Source organism: Somniosus microcephalus, chromosome 7 (genome assembly GCF_052327205.1).
Source record: "Somniosus microcephalus isolate GS21.2 chromosome 7, FLI_Smic_1.0, whole genome shotgun sequence".
NCBI lineage: Eukaryota > Metazoa > Chordata > Chondrichthyes > Squaliformes > Somniosidae > Somniosus > Somniosus microcephalus.
In genome coordinates this window covers 273,044,503-273,063,638 of record NC_140993.1, presented here as the reverse complement: position 1 = coordinate 273,063,638, position 19,136 = coordinate 273,044,503, and the positions used below count along the sequence as shown (strand labels likewise).

At 43.1% G+C, this 19,136-nt stretch overlaps 1 protein-coding gene across 10 annotated transcripts in view; it reads left to right on the top strand.

The window, feature by feature from the left end:
• golga4 (golgin A4) overlaps positions 1-19,136 on the top strand; it is a 210,126-nt gene that overhangs the window by 152,516 nt on the left and 38,474 nt on the right. For 6 of the 10 annotated variants that reach the window (XM_085993786.1, XM_085993783.1, XM_085993782.1 and 3 more), the window contains 6 exons: positions 2,548-2,669; positions 8,197-8,327; positions 10,490-10,603; positions 12,071-12,100; positions 13,541-13,609; positions 13,708-13,783. In XM_085993786.1, coding sequence (XP_085849912.1) covers positions 2,548-2,669; positions 8,197-8,327; positions 10,490-10,603; positions 12,071-12,100; positions 13,541-13,609; positions 13,708-13,783 — 542 coding nt within the window. The remainder of the gene's footprint in view (positions 1-2,547; positions 2,670-8,196; positions 8,328-10,489; positions 10,604-12,070; positions 12,101-13,540; positions 13,610-13,707; positions 13,784-19,136) is intronic. The other 4 variants (XM_085993790.1, XM_085993785.1, XM_085993787.1 and 1 more) reach the window with 3 other exon arrangements.

Sequence of the window (19,136 nt, the reverse complement as noted above, 5' to 3'; positions counted from 1 at the left end):
ATGGCTGAGAGATAGATTTTTGGTCAGTTGGGATTTGGAGATTGGGCGGGAAAGTGGAGTTGAGGTCCAAGATCAGCCAGGATCTTATTGAAATGCTCCTAATTCTTATGTCGTTCTGTTTTGTTAAAGTGAAATAATGTAGCATACAAGTAAAAATATGAAAATATAGTGGTTCTGTTGTGGCATTAATTTACACACAGTATTGAACTGGTGAATTTCTTTGGATTCTGGCTTTTCTGCCTCTACCGAGTGTCACGCAGCCTGATGAAACGGGGGCAGAGTAATGCCCTCTGCCCACCCACTGCTCTCACTCTGATCCTTTGAGCAGGTAGACTTGCATTGTCCGGTAGCTATAACCTGTGTATGATGAAGTTCTGTGGGCTGGATACTCTGACTTTCTCTTAAATTTGGAACAGCACTGTACAAGCATTAATTCCACCTCTGAGACACAGGTATGTGGGTGCACTTGCACCCTGCTGCTCAGCAGTTTAAAGGAAGCTGAAGACTCCATTGTACCCGACCCGTATAAAGTGGGCAACATGAATCAAATGATATTTAATATATTTTACTCCAGCATCCTGGTTAGCATGAAAAAGTCCTCAAGATGTAAAATAAACAGCACTTTACTCACTCAACAACGCCCGCTGAACCCAGCTTTAAAAGAGCGCCAGCTGCTCTGTTAGCTCACTTGTATTTTTTACACGAGCTGTTCTATGACTAGAAGTGAAATTGCAAATGTCAATGCTGAATCCTGGCCGGTTTTGTACTCAAGAATTGTGTCCCTTTAACCCTTGGTTGCGAATCATTCAACTCTTGTCATTTGGGACCCTTCCAGTTTGCAGCAGAAACTTCTGTCCCATCGTGCTTGGCTGATTTTGAATCCAGATACTCTAGGTGAAAGGGCAGTGCCTTAGCCTGAAACAGTGCTCAGCCCCTGGGGCTGTGGGGTATACATGTTTGTCTGTTCCTAAAGACTACAACTTGGAGTTTTAATTTTGGAATATTTAACTATTAAGTCTGCACTTGCTGTCACCAAGGTGCAACCTATTTACAGCTTTAGATTTATCAGTAAATATAATAATTTCATTCGTTAGATTTCCAATTGACACACAGTTCTGTACAAAGAAGTCAGTAGGAACATTAACTGGGGCAATACTAAATGCTTCATTCTCTGTCAGCTGTGGCTCAGTGGGCAGCACTCTCGCCTCTGAGTCAGAAGGTTGTGGCTTCAAGTCCCACTCCAGGGAAAATCTGAAATCTAGGCTGACACTCCAGTGCAGTACTGAGGCAGTGTTGCACTGTCGGAGGTGCCATCTTTCGGATGAGATGTTAAACCGAGGCCCCGTCTGCTCTCTCAGGTGGACGTAAAAGATCCCACAGCCACTATTTCGAAGAAGAGCAGGGGAGTTATCCCCGGTGTCCTGGCCAATGTTTATTCCTCAATCACCATAACAAAATCAGATTATCTGGTCATGATCACATTGCTGTTTGTGGGAGCTTGCTGTGCACAAATTGGCTGCAGCGTTTCCTACATCACAACTTCAGAAATACTTCATTGGTTGTAAAGCGCTTTGAGACGTCAGGTGGTCATGAAAGGTGCTATATAAATGCAAGTCTTTATTTTTTTTCTTGTGTTAATACAGATTATGATTTTACCCAGTCTGAATTTGTTTTATTAGCTTTTCCCCCAAATGTTAGTGAATTTTGATTAGAACAGTTAATGAATTTCTCGCAAATGCCAGGTTATAACTTTCACTGCTTTGACCTAAACAATCAGAAGCAAGAACATATGAATAGATGCAATCTGACATTGGTACCAACCATAAACGCTTAGAAAGTGTTTTTGACCACCTTAGGTAATAACTGTATTTTCTAATCCTTATACAAAAGTAAAATACTGCGGATGCTGGAAATCTGAAATAAAAACAGGAAATGCTGGAAATACTCAGCAGGTCAGGCAGCATCTGTGGAGAGAGAAACAGAGTTAACGTTTCCGGTCGACCTGAAACGTTAACTCTGTTTCTCTCTCCACAGATGCTGCCTGACCTGCTGAGTATTTCCAGCGTTTTCTGTTTTTATTTGCTAATCCTTAATTTTGTTTGCTTAGCCTTCTTGGCTCTGTCCTAATAGGTAGAAAGTTATCACTGAGGCCACCATTTTATTCTAAGGCAAGCTGGAAGTACTGCAGGAAACTTTCGTTTAACCGGAGGTTAAAAGTCCGGAAAGCTCTATCTACTGGCAAAATTCAGGAGCTGTTTTCTATAAGTTTTTTTATTTCTCGTTGCTTTTTTTTTTCCCCAGTCAGGCTCTGCAAGGTCTGTAGCTAAGCAACAGCTTCAGCTAGAGACGCTTGCAGCCGCAGCCGACTGTTTTGAAGCTGTGGGTTTGTTGATTCACATGGAGCTGAAAAGCTCTGTTTTAACATTGCCGCTGGTTTATACGGCAGTTTTGATCTAACGGCACCAGCTCGATCCCGTCAGTGCCGGATACCAGAAAGTTTCCTGTACTGAGTTTTTCTTGCTGGTAACTATTGTTTTTGTTTCACAGACTAGAACTGGAGGATGTGCAGCTGAAACACAACTCCATTCTCAAACAGTTAATGCGAGAATTCAATACACAGCTAGCTCAGAAAGAACAAGAGCTCGATCTATCAATCAAAGAAACCATTAGTAAGTACAAGAACAAAAAGTGATTTTGTATATATTTACATACCAAAAGGATAATGTAGTATCATCTTTCAGTAGATATGTCTATTGGTTATGAAAACCAGAAACCTCTCTTTTAGCCCTTATCTTTTTATAGGTTGATGTTTTCGCTCTGAGAATTGAATCCCTTTGCCATGGTTGTAGATTTAATGTGGCCTTCATGCTATGAAATAAGCTCTGTAAAAATTATTCAACCACACAGAAAGCTCATATACTGTTTATTATGTAACAGGAGCTACACTAATCATTGGGAAGTTTGTTGGCCATTGCCTCTGCCTGCTTTTAAAAGGAAGTGAAATGTAAGTGCTAAATGGGGGAAAAAATGTGAAAGTTGTATTTGTTTCAATCTGAACTGAAACAATTGAGGACAACATTAAATCCTGTTTGCCAGTTTGCTTTATCTGTACTGCATGTTAAAAGTAAAAGATGCCACATGGTAAAGTGGGCAGGGTTCATTGGGCACAATACCACTCCGCTGTGTTATTGTGTAAAGTGTAGTGTATAAACCAAATATTACAAGGTAATTTTTACTGAGTGGAAATGGAAAATGGCTTCAGAGCAAATCATCTGCTCATCCCCCTTAACAAAGCTGGTGCATAATATAAGGCGCCAGGATAACTGAAAAGGTATTAAAAATAGGGGAGAGAAATTAAGATTGTATTTAGTTTGTATAAATTGGGAAATCTCTATGGGCACTTCAAAAGTTTGCCCTGCATAAGTAATATAAATGGTTATGGATAATTCAGTGTAATATCCTAGTTTTATTTTACTGCTGGAAGTTAAAATTGTCTGAACTTTGTACTGGTCATTTCAGTAAATTCTTTTCCTATAGAATGAAAGCTGCCGTAGATCTACATCCACACATCAGAAATGGACGAGCAATGAGTAATCACAGTTCTTATTTCAAAATTCTGTAGCTTCATTTATCAGAGGATGGGCCCTGAAGTAACTATATTTCAATATACCAAGTTCACAGGTTACAAATACATGTTTCTTTATTTATAGTCAATTGACTGATAGCCAGGCAATTATGTGGCCTCCATCAGTTTAGCCGCTGGATTTAGCTGAGTTTAGTTTATTCTAACACACACCATTGGATCCACAATCACCATTTGCCAATAAAACTATCTTCAAAGAATCACAAAAGTTAAGATGAATCAAAGGTCACCCTTAAGTCTAGCCTGAGCACAAGCAAGAACACTATCCTGGATCTGGTAAATGCACCTTCATCCACCAACAAAGCATTTATCAAATAAATGTAAACGCCTCCCTTAAGGGATGCGTTTGGGTCTAGCATCACAGTCCTAAGTGTTATCAAGGACAGAATTCTGGAGGATTGTCTGATCATCTAGCCATAGCTTTGCAGGTTTTCCCCTGTCAATTGCTATAAGGCCTGCTAATGAGATACAGTAAGATTTTGATAGGTTGAATAAGGAAAGACTATTTTCTCTGGTTGGGTAATTGGTGATGAGGGGTTATCAATTTAAAATTGTCACTGAGTGAGGAGAGAGATTGAGGGATTTGTTCAGACAGGATTGTAGGAGCATGGAAAGCTTTGTCACAGTGAGTGGTTGAGGCAGAGGCCATTGTACTGTTTTTTCTTCTTAGGCAGTCCCTCGGAACCGAGGATGACTTGCTTCCACATTAAAAATGAGTTCGCAGGTGACTGATGAGTCCAGTGCGGGACCTACAGTCTCTGTCACAGGTGGGGGCAGACGGTGGTTGAAGGGGCATGTGGGTGGGGTTCTTGGGTTGATGTGCGCTCCTTGCGCTGCCTGCGCTTGGCTTCCGCTTGCTCCCGGCGAAGAGACTCGAGGTGTTCGGCGCCTTCCCGGATGCTTCTCCACTTTGTGCGTTCTTGGGCCAGGGATTCCCAGGTGCTGGTGGGGATGTTTCAAGGAGGCTTTGAGGGTGTCCTTGAAGCATTTCCTCTGCCCACCTGGGGCTCTCTTGCCGTGCTGGAGCTCCGAGTAGAGCGCTTGTTTTGGGAGTCTCGTATCGGGCATGCGGACAATGTGACTCGTCCATCGGAGCTGATTGAGCGTGGTCAAAGCTTTGATGCTGGGGATGTTGGCCTGAGCAAGAACACTGACGTCGGTGCGCCTCTCCTGCCAATGGATTTGCAGGATCTTGCGGAGGCAGCGTTGGTGGTACCTCTCCAGTGCTTTGAGGTGCCTGCTGTACATGGTCCATGTCTCTGAGGCCTACAGCAGGGCGGGTATCACTGCTGCCCTGTAGACCATGAGCTTAGTGCCGGGTTTGAGGTCCTGGTCTTCAAACACTCTCTCTGTTTACAGAAAAGTAGATCAACATTTGAAGCAGAGGAAGATACTGGGCTAAGTGAAGAGTGTAGAGCAGTGGGCTTAGTTTTAGATTGCTCTAGCCAGCACAGATGGGACAAGCCATATGGTGAACCTCTCTGGTTCTAACCTATTTCTGTAAGTCATTGCTGCATCCCATTTGCAAAATTTGTACCACTTCTCATGGATCTCTGAAGGAATTCTGTTTAGTTAACTTTTTTCCAGGTACCCTAAGTCTATTGACATATCCTCTATACATGGAAAAGTGTTGATTCCTCCCAAGAAGTAGTAGAAACAGTTGTTTGGGCCAAGGAATGTTGCATCCAGTTGTGGATAATTTACACCATGAAAACTGTGTTCATGCGGTCTAACCAAATTGGCCTAACTACGACACACTTCTCTTCATAGAGAGGAGTTAGGGCAGAGCTCATGTTGATAACATTGCCTGGGGTTGGACATTTCCTCAACGGTCTGCTATGAATGCTGTGACCAGAAGCAGTCGGACAATTATCCATAAGATGGTATTGCTACATGTATCACCATTTCCCCATGATTTGTCATCTCGAGCAAGAATCCATTCATGGACCAAGTAGAGGCTGTGCTACAAAGCTTCAGTTTGCACCAGCAAAGTATCTAAGAACTTCCAGGCAAGATAGCTAAGCATAGTTCAAGCCAAGTGAACACCGAACCCATGCCCTGGGCTGAAAAAGCAGTTCCTCAGCAGGATTTGCTCAGGGTACTCAACACCCCATCAAGGACCTAAAAAGGAGAAACTTTTTCAGGCCAATTTTAACTTGACGTACCTGGTGGATTTGGGGCGGTAGTGGTCCTAAAATCGCAGTGCTGCCGTGGCTGCCTCATTCTTGCTCTGATCTGCCCACTGCCATTTTGCCCAAAGCCTTTACAAGGGCGGCCCAGACTCTCGCCTGAATCAATTTCAAGGGACAGGTGCGCAGACGACTCACCGTGCACGCTGAAGCAGAAAAGGTCCAAAAAGTTAAGCACAGAATTATCTTTGAGACCCCCCGCGGAGTGCCAGCCGCGGTAGTGCCGGGCTCTTTTGCCAGCACCCCGGTTCGCGCTGCGCTAGGCCTCTCCCCTTTCATAAGGGGAGGAAGGCCTGCAGTACTGCGGCGCGACATGCCGGTGCAGTCCCGCAATTTTGGGCTGGAGCGCCCCAAGAGGGAGGGGGAGCGCTTCCAGTAGCGCCCTGCCTCCTGCTTGGGGCGCTACCATCGAATTCCAAGCACGGGGGCGCTAACTTTTTCGGGGTGCGACCCAATTTTTGCCTCATGATTTTCTACAGACAATCCAAAGGTTTACAAACGTCAAGTTAACAAAGAACCTCTGCTTATTGGAGCTATTTTGTGTGGCTAGGAATACTTGTGTTTCTGCTTCTGCCTTAATTTTGAAGGATAAGTTCAAAATAACTACCCTGCTGCAGATTCTCGAAGCTTGACCATTGAGTTTGAATGATTCTAAATGATTTTCTAGAATTTGGCCAAATGTGCCTGGATAGTAAAATTTCCCCTTCTGAGGTAAGGGGGTTTCATGTTTGTCTGAACCTGGATGAATGGCTGGTTTGAGTGCCTTCAGGGAGTCCCTTAAGGGAGGCAGTCTGAAATGCAAGTGTAGCTATAGTTAATGAGTTCATAGTTAACTGGGAGATGTCCCAACTACACACCAAATAGGAGCCTGGTTCCAGAAAGGGGTCGGCATATTGAAATTGCAATGAACTAGGAAGTGCTTTTATGTCTTTATTTGATAACTTCAATCATCATTTTAATGTTGCATTTTAGCTATATAACCCTGCCCTGCTGCTAAATCTCATAGAATCACGGAAAGCTCCAGCACGGAAGGAGGCCATTTTGGCCCATCGTGTCCGCACCGGCCAACAAAGAGCTATCCAGCCTAATCCCACTTCCCAGCTCTTGGTCCGTAGCCCTGCAGGTTGGAGCATCCCAAGTGCACATCCAAGTACGTTTTAAATGTGGTTCGGGTTCCTGCCTCTACCACCCTTTCAGGCAGTGAGTTCCAGACCCCCACCACCCACTGGGTGAAGAAATTGCCCCTCAAATTCCCTCTAAACCTTCCACCAATTACTTTAAATCTGTGCCCCCTGGTTTTTGACCCCTCTGCTAAGGGAAATAGGTCCTTTCTATCCACTTTATCTAGGCCCCTCATAATTTTATACACCTCAATAAGGTCTCCCCTCAGCCTCCTCTGTTCCAAGGAAAACAGACCCAGCCTATCCAGTCTTTCCTCATTGCTAAGATTCTCCACTCCCGGCAACATCCTTGTAAATCTCCTCTGTACCCTCTCTAGTGCAATCACATCTTTCCTGTAATGTGACCAGAACTGCACGCAGTACTCTAGCTGAGGCCTAACTAGTGTTTTATACAGTTGAAGCATAACCCCCCCCCGTGTATTCTATGCCACGGCGAATCTCCTAGTTCAATGTTCTTGTGATTTTTGTTCCTGTTTGAGAAGTTACTGTGGGTATCCAGGAAAGATTCCACTTTGAAAGCTCCAATGTAAGAGTTTTGTGCACTGGTGTTTGAATGTTTTAAGTTGTATCTAGCAATCCTGTTTTGTTCACCAATGTGACAGCCCAAGTTCTGTTCGAGTTCCAGGGGCGGGGTGCGGGCGTTGCCTGCTTTCAGAGAGATGTTTTCTTAAATGGATATTGTTCTTGCGTGCCTTCTCTCCCGCTCCCCTACCTGAGATGTTCTTCTACTTGCAGGTTGAATTTCAGTTGCCGAGTGTATCTATGGTTAAGTAATCTATCATTTTGCCCCACCTTCTCTGACTCATGATGGGTTACTGTTCCTGGATACCACTGCTTACTAATACTTTGGCTGAATAGCTATTCTTCTTGTCTGAGCCTAGACAGAGTACCTACAGACTATTTGACCCTGGAGATCCAATCCTCAGCCACATAAATACCCTTGAATGGGGTCCTTTCATAGCCAAGCAACACTGAGGCCAATTTAGATTTTGCACACACCAAGGATCGATTCTCTGACCTACTTAACTTGTATGAATCAGTGCCATACTGGCTGGTTATGTGCATATGCTCAGGCTTACAGATTCATTGCTTTTGTATCTTAGATTGTGTAATCGTATACTATTTGAAACTGATACATGAACTGAAGTGTGGTAAATTCAGATAAATTATTTTACTTTCCCAGACAAAGCCCAGGAAGTGGAAGCTGAGCTTCTGGAAAGCCAGAAGGAGGAAGTAAACCAGCTATACCGCAAAATGGCTGAAAAGGATGATTATCTACAAAGGATGACAAAAAAATATGAAGAGATTTTACAGGTACTTCATGCTGGTGTGGTAACAATTACATTTTTGATTGTTCAGAAATGCCGTCTTTATGGACAAAGAATGATGTGTTAAAAGCTCAGCCGGAATTTCAAAGTCATAAGCCCTTTGAAATGCATCTGATTGCTCACTATTTGATGTTTAGAATTGCATTTCGGAGATTGTCTGAGAGAAAAGGTAGCAATCAAATGTCGATGAGCGTTGAATGTATTGTGGAAATACTGATGAAAATGGTTGTGGAATAAAAATACAAGTCAACCTTCTTCAACTGTGGCCAAGTGGTTCTCTCAAGCTAAGTCCAGGTGAGGGAGGCCATTTGACCATAGAAACCTACAATCCCACATCATAGCATCTAACTACCTCTTGAATGGCTCCAGAATTTTTGTCTCCCACTACCCGCAACAGAAGACCATACCAGGTACAGGAAACTTTCGTTTAAACGGAGGTTAAATCTCCGGGATGCTCTATCCACTGGCAAAATTCAGGAGTCGGTTCAGATAACTTTTTTTTAACTTTTCGTTGCTTTTTTTCTCCATTCCTGGCTCTGCAAGCATCCAGCTGAAGCTGTTGCTTAGCTACAGAGACGCTTGCAAGCTGCGCCGACTGTTTTGAAGCTGTTGCTAAGCAACAGGGTTTGTTGCTAGATACGGAGCTCAGAAGCTCCGTATGTTGTAACATTAGCGCTGGTTTCTCCGGCAGTGTTGATCGACTGGCACCAGCTCGGTCCCGTCAGTGCCGGATACCAGAAAGTTTCCTGTATTAACCACTCTTTGTGAAATGCTGCTTCCTGACATCAGTCCTGAACCGGTCTTTCCCAGTTTCCATCTACTTCTCACTGTCCTGCAGTCATAGTTGAACTTGAAATAGTGCTCAGGATTAACCGTTTCTATCCTGCTTAGTGTATACATACCTTTATGAGGTGCACTCTTACTCCATTCCATTTAAGGCTGAAGAGTTTAAGTTTTTCTAACTTTTCCTCATAATTCAGTCCTTTGACACTAGGCATCAGCCTCGTGGCACTTTTTGGCACCACTTTCAGAGCTTGGATATGCTGCGGTGACCAGAAATGAATGCCATACTCAAGATGGAGCTTGATCAGAGCACTGCAGTTTCAGCATGATGGCCTCAGACTTGCACTCTAGTAAATTTGGCAATGTAGCTCAGTATTCCTTTGCATTGTTAGTTGTAGCTCTGCAATGACTGACCAGTGTTGTCTACTATCTCTCATCCTCGCCCCCTGCTCATTTGATTAATTATGTACCCCGTGTCTGTGTCTAAAACTTGCACTAATCTGTATTGAATTTCATCTGCCATCATTCTTCACATTTGCAAATTTGTCTCGGTCCTTATGAATTCCTCAGATGTTTTATTAGACTTTACTGGTGTACTCTGACTCAGTTTATTATAATTTGTAAATTTGACCAACTTGCATTGCACTTCAGAACCTAGATCATTCATGTAGATCAGAAGCAAGAGGGACACTGATTGCTGGGGTGCTTGACTCAGTCGAGCTCCATCACCCCAAGCTAGTACCTGCTGCTTACTCTCTCAGCCAATTCCTTATACATCTCCAAGTTTTACCTAGGCTGCCCTTCCATTGGCACCAAGGGGAAGACTATACAATAATGAGGTATCTGTTGTAATGAGGTTTCACTATTATAAATATTCCCTGTGGAAATCTATAAAGCCTACACTAGGATTTGAGAGCTGCATTATATTTATATCGAGGTTTTGCATTCATGTGACAGTACCAGAACGTAGTATTTATCAAAGGAACTGGTCAAGTCATTTTCTGCATTGAATGAAAGCCAGGGAAAAGGTCCAAGAAACTTCTAAGTCTCGCACAACTTTCTTTAGTTGATGTGGCAACATTGGCCAGTATCGGCATAGCCCAAAGTCCCCGAACACAGCAACAAACTTCCCTGCAGGACAACAGCCAGATGTACCTTGTCAGTTTTTCTGTAAAGGAACTTCAGCTAGTACTTTGTTGAGGAATAACTCTCCACCTGCATGGCTGGCTGGCTGTCTCGTGCTCTGAAACCTGGTGTTGATCTCATCTTTGATGCCTTTTTCTCCTCCCCCATTCCCCGAGAGGTGGCAAAAAATATGAGAGTAAATGTGATTTTTAAATTAACTATAATTATGACATTTTTAAGTCCCGAGAAGAAGAAATGGCTGCTAAAGTGACTGAGGTACAGACACAACTCGAGGAGTTACAAGCCCAACATCAGCAGTTACTGCGTGATGAGGAAAATCAGAATAGGGTACAGGTAATGCACACTGATATTAATTATGAATGAGTGCTACGCTATAAATGAACAGTATGAAATCTTCAAAACTGGTGCTGTGACATCACATGATAATTGTAAGCTTTGCTGCTGTAGATTACATGGCATACCTGCTGATTTATGTGACATAGGAAAGGTGAACAACATAAACTAAGCATAAAATAATCATACATATAGCTGAAGTTTTATTTTTGAGGAGGATAGAAAAAAGGGGAAATAATAAAAATCACCTACGATGTAGGTTTTTTTTTTAAAGCTGGCTAACTTTTTGTTTAATAAAATGCGGTATTTTGTAGGTTTTATTAAACTATATGATCAAAAAAAGACGAAGGGCAGGAATTTCCTTGATACGACTTGAGCCGCATGTTCCGCACTTTCCTCAAGCCCTGATTGTTCACACTGATTCATACTTGGTTTACGTTGGTTCTTACTTTCCAGCGTATGCTAATGAGATTCTCAAGGAATTTCAGCGTAATTTGCCATCAGCGGATTGATGTAGAAGCTGGTCATACAGCACGCTGCCGGGCAGGATAGCAGGCTATAGAAGGCCAAAGCCAGGGACCATTGGTTCAGTCCCCAGCAACTGGAAAACATTGCGGGATTGGAGGGAGGGGGACAGGAGCTGGGCTGACCATGGGGGTGGGGAGGTGGGCGGTTGCCCAGGAGAGATCGTGGGGTTGGTGGGGGTACTGGGAGAGACCGTTTGTGGAAGTGCGTTTTGGGGGGGGGGGGGGGGGGGGGGAGGTCCGGGAGAGATGACGGGGTTGGGGTGGAGGGGTGGCGTTGGACCAGCAATGGTGTCGGAGAAGGGACTGGGAGAGATCGTGGGAGGGGGTCGGCCGATCGCAGCAGAAGATTTGCTTGAGGGGTCGGGGGGAGGCACTCCTGGTCCACAAGCAGTGCTATCAACAGCACTTAACTGTTGGATCCGGCTGCCATCGCTTCCCTGTAGCTGCCGGGTTTCCTGAGCCCTGGGAAACCCGGCTCGTCAGTGTTGAATTCAAATGGCTGCCAAAGTCTGAGGAACGGAGCCTCATTTACATTTTCCAATCACAGGCCCACCTCTCCAGCGCGCGTTACTCGGGTGCCCCCCAAACTCGCCGTGGTTAAAACTGAAGTAGGCACATTCGTGACGAGTTGGGGTTGGGTTCCGCATATTTGACGATTTAACCCCCCCCCCCCCCCCCCCCGCCTATCATGGCGGAGTTAACATTCCTCCTCAATTCCTCCCCCACATATATTTTGTTGCAATGAACATGTACTCTTAAATGAACTTGTCAGGATTCTCCAGATGCTTCAATTGTGTGAGAAATTGTAATGGTAAAAGCCAGAGCCATTTCCACAAATAGTATACAATAACCACAGATTCTATTGAAGAGTTCAAGCATAGTTGTGCCAAGAAGCTGCATTATTAGTATTTTTATGTCTTGTTTTGGTTGATTTATGCAGGGGTGTCCACTCACAGTGACAGAACTGCAGGTGAGACTGTATTAGCATCATTTTTTGATGCCAGTTACTAATTGAGATGCTAAAATCCATGGAAACACAGTTTTAAGCAATGTACAGAGCAATGAAAAAAGTGTGGAAATCATTAGATAGTTCCCAAATAAAAGCATGTTTTATGTTAAGTGTGCTCAGGATGTTTTGTTTCACAAGACTTACTTGGTTTTTAGTGTTTCAGATCTACTTGCAAGAGGCTATGGTTAATGTATTTGCAAAAAACGTTGCAATGTTAAATACAGTAGCACATTCCTTTGTGCGCATTATGCTTTGACTTTAATGCTTGAAATTATATTGCTTGTCTTCACATCTTCAGTTTTCTCGAAGGATTTAAAAAGTACTGTGGATTTTGTTTTCTGGGAATCCTGTATGACCTTAAAGCCAAATTATTTAAATGCAGTTTTACTTAGCTTTCTGAGAACGTTTCTAAACCAAGTTTGACATGTTACTCATCTTTTTATTAATTTTGATTGGTTGAACTATTGAATAATATGCAAAATAATGATGTATATTGACAGTGATTAAGAGCCAAATGTCACAGAAATCCAAATATTTTCAGATACTTACAGAAAATCTAGCTGAATAAAACAAGTCTGCCATAGTTAGAAAAGTTAATTTTTTTCAAAATAGAAATGTCTCCTGTCTTGAGAGTTTAGAGTGAAATGTTTGACCACTTGAGTTACTGAGCCACTAAGTGACCTTTTTAATTTTACTATGTACAGGAAACTTTGTGCTATCCGGCACCGACGGGACCGAGCTGTTGCCGTTCCCTCAAAACTGCGGGACACTCCAGCGCTAATGTTGAAAGATACGGAGATTTTCAGCTCCATGTGAATCAACAAACCCTGTTGCTTAGCAACAGCTTCTAAACAGTCGGCAAGCATCTCTGTAACATCTCTAGCTGAAGCTGTTGCTTAGCTACAGACCTTGCAGAGCTTGACTTGAGAAAAAAGCAATGAAAAGAAAAAAAAAAGGGCTCCTGATTTTTGCTGGTGGCTCGAGCTTGCCGGACATTTAGCCTCCAGATAACACAAAGTTTCCTGTAGCACATGTTAGATTTTTAAATCCTTCGGATTTGTGAAACTGAGGTTACATTTGCTACATCTGTAACATTGACGTGAAGAGGCTCTGCTTCATACCAGTGCTGCAGATACAGACATGTGTACCCTGAATCCAGAATCGGAGCCTACTCCAGTGAGACTGCCTGGAGGATGTAGGCTAGCTCTGCTTTGTGTCGGAGTCAGTTTGACCCTTAATCTGATTCACAGTGCGCAATTTTAGTGTCAGTGCAAGGACAAAATCTGCTTCTCACTGATGTCAAATGTCTTGTGTAAATATGCATCCCAAGCCTCAAATTAATTTGCAATTTTAGAAAAAAAAATTTTTTGGATGCTTAAATATTTTTACTTAACCCATCAGGCACAGCTAGCACAGAAGACTACTCTCGTTAATGATGCTAAACTCCAGGAACAGGAATTTAGAGAACAGGTAAAACCAGATTTTATATTTTCTATTATACAATCTTTGGTTAGTTTCTGCACCAAGACTCTTATTCACTGAATTGTTCTTCTGGGTTTATTTTCCAGATTCATTCACTTGAGGATCAGCTTAGGGTCCATGAGAAAAGCTCCTGTGTGTCACCATTTGGAACGCTCTACAGAGGTGAGAAATTGGGAATCCCATTTGGTTTAATACAGAGACGGAGATGCCAACATCTTGACATGGGGTAGTTTCCTATAATTGTTCACTTTTGAAATGCTGCAGATGAGTTAACTTGGGCTGTAGCTCTTCCTCTTTTGATGTACGTAACCAGGTTTTGGGTTGTGAATTGGCTGGAAAGCTGGTTCTTTCAGAACCTTGCTTATACTATAGGCGTATATAGCCCACTTCGAAACTTTGAGGAAGCCATCTGCCGAGCACACACATGGAATTATTGTCATGACATTTCTGACCGATGGTGATGTATATGGTTTCCTAATATTGTGTTGCATGGAGCCTCGAGACCGATACTGTTGCAGCCTTAAAAGATCTTGACTCATTGTGTTGATTTCCTCTTGGGACAAAGTGTCCAAGCTCTTCACATATGTTAAGTAAGGCAGAATATCAAACATTCTGTTCATTTATCTGGCATCCAGGTTCTTGACCTCTTTCAGGTTTCCCAGAAGCCTACGGTGTTAGTACTGGGAGACGAACCGCCAGAAAATATCAGATTTAACTGTCCTTTTCAGGACAAGCATATATAAGAAAGAAAAAAGCTATGCTTTTTAGGTGGCGTGGTATCACCAGTGACCAATGCCATGTTCAGTGGAAACCCATTGACAAAGCAACCTAACCTGGCAAAAACAACAACAAGCATCAACTAACCAAGACATGAATTGGAATTGTGCACAATGTGTCCCAGCACTCCAGCACTGGTTCTTGCAACACATTGCCTGCATCAAAAACAAACTCTGTGCTTCCATTGTTGAGTCAGTGTGTTTGTACTAACATATGTAAAAAGCTTTAAATACTGTGCAAAATGCAATAGATCATTCACAAGCACGAATGGTCAGGATCATTGTTTAATATGATTGTTGTCTAAGTGTGTTGCTGCAACTTCGAGACCCACTCCCAATGAATGGCTGATCAGTGTTTGCTGCATTATTCAGAATGGGACAGTAGGATAAGACAGGTTAGCGCATGGCTGGAGAAATGGTGCAGGAGGGAGACCTTCAGATTCCTGGGGCATTAGGACCAGTTCTGGGGCAGGAGAAATCCAAGTTTGCTGACAATACAAAGATAGGTGGGAAAGTAAGCTGTGAGGAGGATGCAAAGAGGCTGCAAAGGGACATCGACAGGTTAAGTGAGTGGGCAGACAGAATATAATGAGAAATGTGAAGTTATCCACTTTGGTCAGAAAAATAGAAAAGCAGAATATTTTTTTTAAGGTGAGAGACTAGGAAATGTTGGTGTTCAGAGGGACCTAGGTGACCTTGTACACGAATCACAGAATGTTAACATGCAGGTACAGCAATCAATTACGTCAGCCTTTATTACAAAGGGATTGGAGTATAAGAGTAAAGATGTCTTACTGCAATTATATAGGGCCCTGGTGAGACCACACCTGGAGTATTGTGTACAGTTTGGTCTGCTTACCAAAGGAAGGATATACTTGCCTTGGAGGGAGTGCAACAAAGGTTCTCTAAACTAATTCCTGGGATAGGAGATTGTCCTATGAGGAGAGATTGAGTAGAATGGGCCTATATTCCCAAGAGTTTAGAAGAATGAGAGATGATCCCATTGAAACATAGAAAATTCTTAATTGACTTGACAGCGTAGATGTTGGGAGGATGTTTCCCCTGGCTGGCGAGTCTAGCACTAGGGGTCACAATCTCAAAATAAGGGGTCAGCCATTTAGGACTGAGATGAGGAGAAATTTCTTCACTCAGAGGGTAGTGAATCTTTGGAATTCCCTAACCCAGAGGGCTGTGGATGCTCAGTTGTTGAGTATATTCAAGACAGAGATCAATAGATTTTTGGATGCTAAAGGAACCAAGGATATGGGGATAGGGCGGGGAAATGGAGTTGAGGTAGAAGATCAGCCATGATCTTATTGAATGGCGGAGTGGGCTCGAAGGGCCGAATGGCCTACTCCTCCTTCTGTTTCTTATGAATCTGTGCAAGCCAGACAGGTTGCACCTCAACAACCTTGCGGAAAGGTTAAGTCGTGCTGTGGGGAAGGGGTTAAACTAATTTGGCAAGGGGATGACCACCAGGATGAAACATTCGAGAGGAGAAACAAGGTGCATGGAGGACTGGGAGAAAGAAATAGCACGAGAGTAAAGAATGGTTCAGAAATAGGAGGGATCAGAGGGGGTAAATGCGAGGCAGTCTTAGGTGAGTTTGGAGTGCATGTGTGTGAATGCATGCAGCGTGTTAAGTAAGGTTGGTGAGATAAGGAATAATAAGGGGGAAAAAAACACTAGTGGGCGTAGTCTATAGGCCTCCGAACAGTGGCAACTCTGTTGGACGGAGTATCAATCAGGAACTAGTTGAGGCTTGTAATAAGGGAACATCTATAATTATGGGGGATTTTAACTATCATATTAATTGGACAAATCAAATTGGGCAGGGCTGCCTTGAGGATGAGTTCATTGAGTGTATTAGGGATGGATTTCTTGAGCAGTATGTAACTGAACCGACCAGGGGGCAAGCAACCTTAGATCTGGTCCTATGTAACGAGACAGGATTAATTAAAAATATCCTAGTAAAGGATCCCCTTGGAATGAGTGACCATAACATGGTTGAATTCCATATTCAATTAGAGGGCGAGAAGGTTGGATCTCAAACAAGCGTGCTAAGCTTGAATAAAGGAGACTATGAAGGTATGAGAGCGGAATTGAGTAGAGTGGATTGGGAAAATAGATTAAAGGGTAAGGCGATACATGAACAGTGGTGTACATTTAAGGAGTTATTTTACAACTTCCAAAAAATATATATTCCACTGAGAAGAAAAGGGTGTAAAAGAAAAGACAGCCATCCGTGGCTAAGTAAAGAAATTAAGGATAGTATTCGACTAAAAACAAGGGCATATAAGGTAGCCAAATCTAGTGGGAGGATAGAGGATTGGGAAAACTTTAAAAGACAGCAAAAAATAACAAAAAGATTGATTAAGAAAGGGAAGATAGATTATGAAAGTAAATTAGCAAAAAATATAAAAACAGATAGTAAGAGTTTTTATAGTTATATAAAAAGAAAAAGGGTGGCTAAAGTAAATGTTGGTCCCTTAGAGGATGAGACCGGGAAATTAATGGTGGGAAATATGGAGATGGCAAAAACACTGAATGAATATTTTACATCAGTCTTTACAGTAGAAGACACCAAGAATATCCGAACACTGGACAAACAGGGGGCTAAAGGGGGGGGGGAGGGAGCTAAACACGATCAAAATCACTAAGGAAGTGGTACTCGGTAAAATAATGGGACTCAAGGCGGATAAATCACCTGGACCTGATGGCTTACATCCTAGGGTCTTGAGGGAAGTGGCGGTAGGGATTGTGGATGCATTGGTAATAATTTTCCAAAACTCCCTGGACTCGGCAATGGTCCCGGCAGACTGGAAAACTGCTAATGTAACACCCTTATTTAAAAAGGGCAGTAGACCGAAGGCTGGAAACTATAGACCGGTTAGCCTAACATCTGTGGTAGGTAAAATTTTGGAGTCCATTATTAAGGAGACAGTAACAGGACATTTGGATAATCATAATTTAATAGGACAAAGTCAGCATGGTTTTATGAAGGGGAAGTCATGTTTGACAAATTTGCTGGAGTTCTTTGAGGAAGTAACATATCGGGTGGATAAAGGGGAACCAGTGGACGTAGTGTATTTAGACTTCCAAAAGGCATTTGACAAGGTGCCACACAAAAGATTATTGCTTAAGATAAAAAAAATCACGGGATTGGGGGTAATATTCTGGCATGGATAGAGGATTGGCTATCTAACAGAAGGCAGAGAGTTGGGATAAATGGCTCATTCTCAGACTGGCAATCAGTAACTAGTGGTGTTCCGCAGGGGTCAGTGCTGGGTCCCCAACTCTTTACAATCTATATTAACGATTTGGAGGAGGGGACCGAGTGTAACCTATCAAAGTTTGCAGATGATACTAAGATGGGAGGGAAAGTAGTGAGTGAGGAGGACATAAAAAACCTGCAAGGGGACATAGACAGGCTAAGTAAGTGGGCAGAGATTTGGCAGATGGAATACAATATTGGAAAGTGTGAGGTTATGCACTTTGGCAGGAAAAATCATAGAGCAAGTTTTTATCTTAATGGCAAGAAACTGGAAAGTACTGCAGTACAAAGGGATCTGGGGGTCCTGGTGCACGAAACTCAAAAGGTGAGTATGCAGGTGCAGCAAGTGATTAAGAAGGCCAATGGAATGTTGGCTTTCATTGCTAGGGGGATAGAATATAAAAATAGGGAGGTATTGCTTCAGTTGTACAAGGTATTGGTGAGACCGCACCTGGAATACTACGTACAGTTTTGGTGTCCATACTTAAGAAAGGACATACTTGCTCTCGAGTCAGTACAAAGAAGGTTCACTCGGTTAATCCCGGGGATGAGGGGATGGACATATGAGGAGAGGTTGAGTAGATTGGGACTCTACTCATTGGAGTTCAGAAGAATGAGAGGCGATCTTATTGAAACATATAAGATTGTGAAGGGGTTGGATCGGGTGGATGCGGGGAGGATGTTCCCGATGATGGGTGAAACTAGAACTCGGGGGCATAGTCTTAGAATAAGGGGCTGCTCTTTCAAAACTGAGATGAGGAGGAACTACTTCACTCAGAGGGTGGTAGGTCCATGGAATATGCTGCCCCAAAAAGCTGTAGAAGCTACATCATTGCATAAATTTAAAACAGAAATAGAGAGTTTCCTAGAAGTAAAGGGAATTGAGGGTTACGGGGAGCGGGCAGGAATTTGGACATGAGTCTTGGTCCGGATCGGTCATGGCCCTGTGGGTAGCGGAGCAGGCCCAGGGGCCGTGTAGCCTGATGCTCCTATTTCGTGTGTCTAATTCCGTTAGATTCAGGAGATGGTTCTGTGATAGTAGATTGGCGGTTAGGATCAGATCAGCCATGATCTTATTGAATGGCGGAGCAGGCTCGAGGGGCCGATTGGCCTACTCCTGCTCCTATTTCTTATGTTCTTATGTTCTGCAGGCACAAGTCCTGAAATGGGACTGTGATATTGTGGCAATAACAGAGACCTGGCTCAAAACGGGGGAGGATTGGGAACTTCATATTCCTGGTTACAAGGTATTCAGGAAAAATAGGGAAGGGAAAAAACGAGGTGGGATGGCAGTATTGACAAAAGAGACTATTCTAACACTGGAGAGGGATAATGTAGTTGAGGGTGTTCAAGACACAATCTATTTGGTTCGAATTAAGGAATAATAGAGGATCCATTACGCTACTGGGTGCATGCTATAGGCTACCAAATAGCGGGAGGGGGATAAAGGAGCATATTTGCAGGC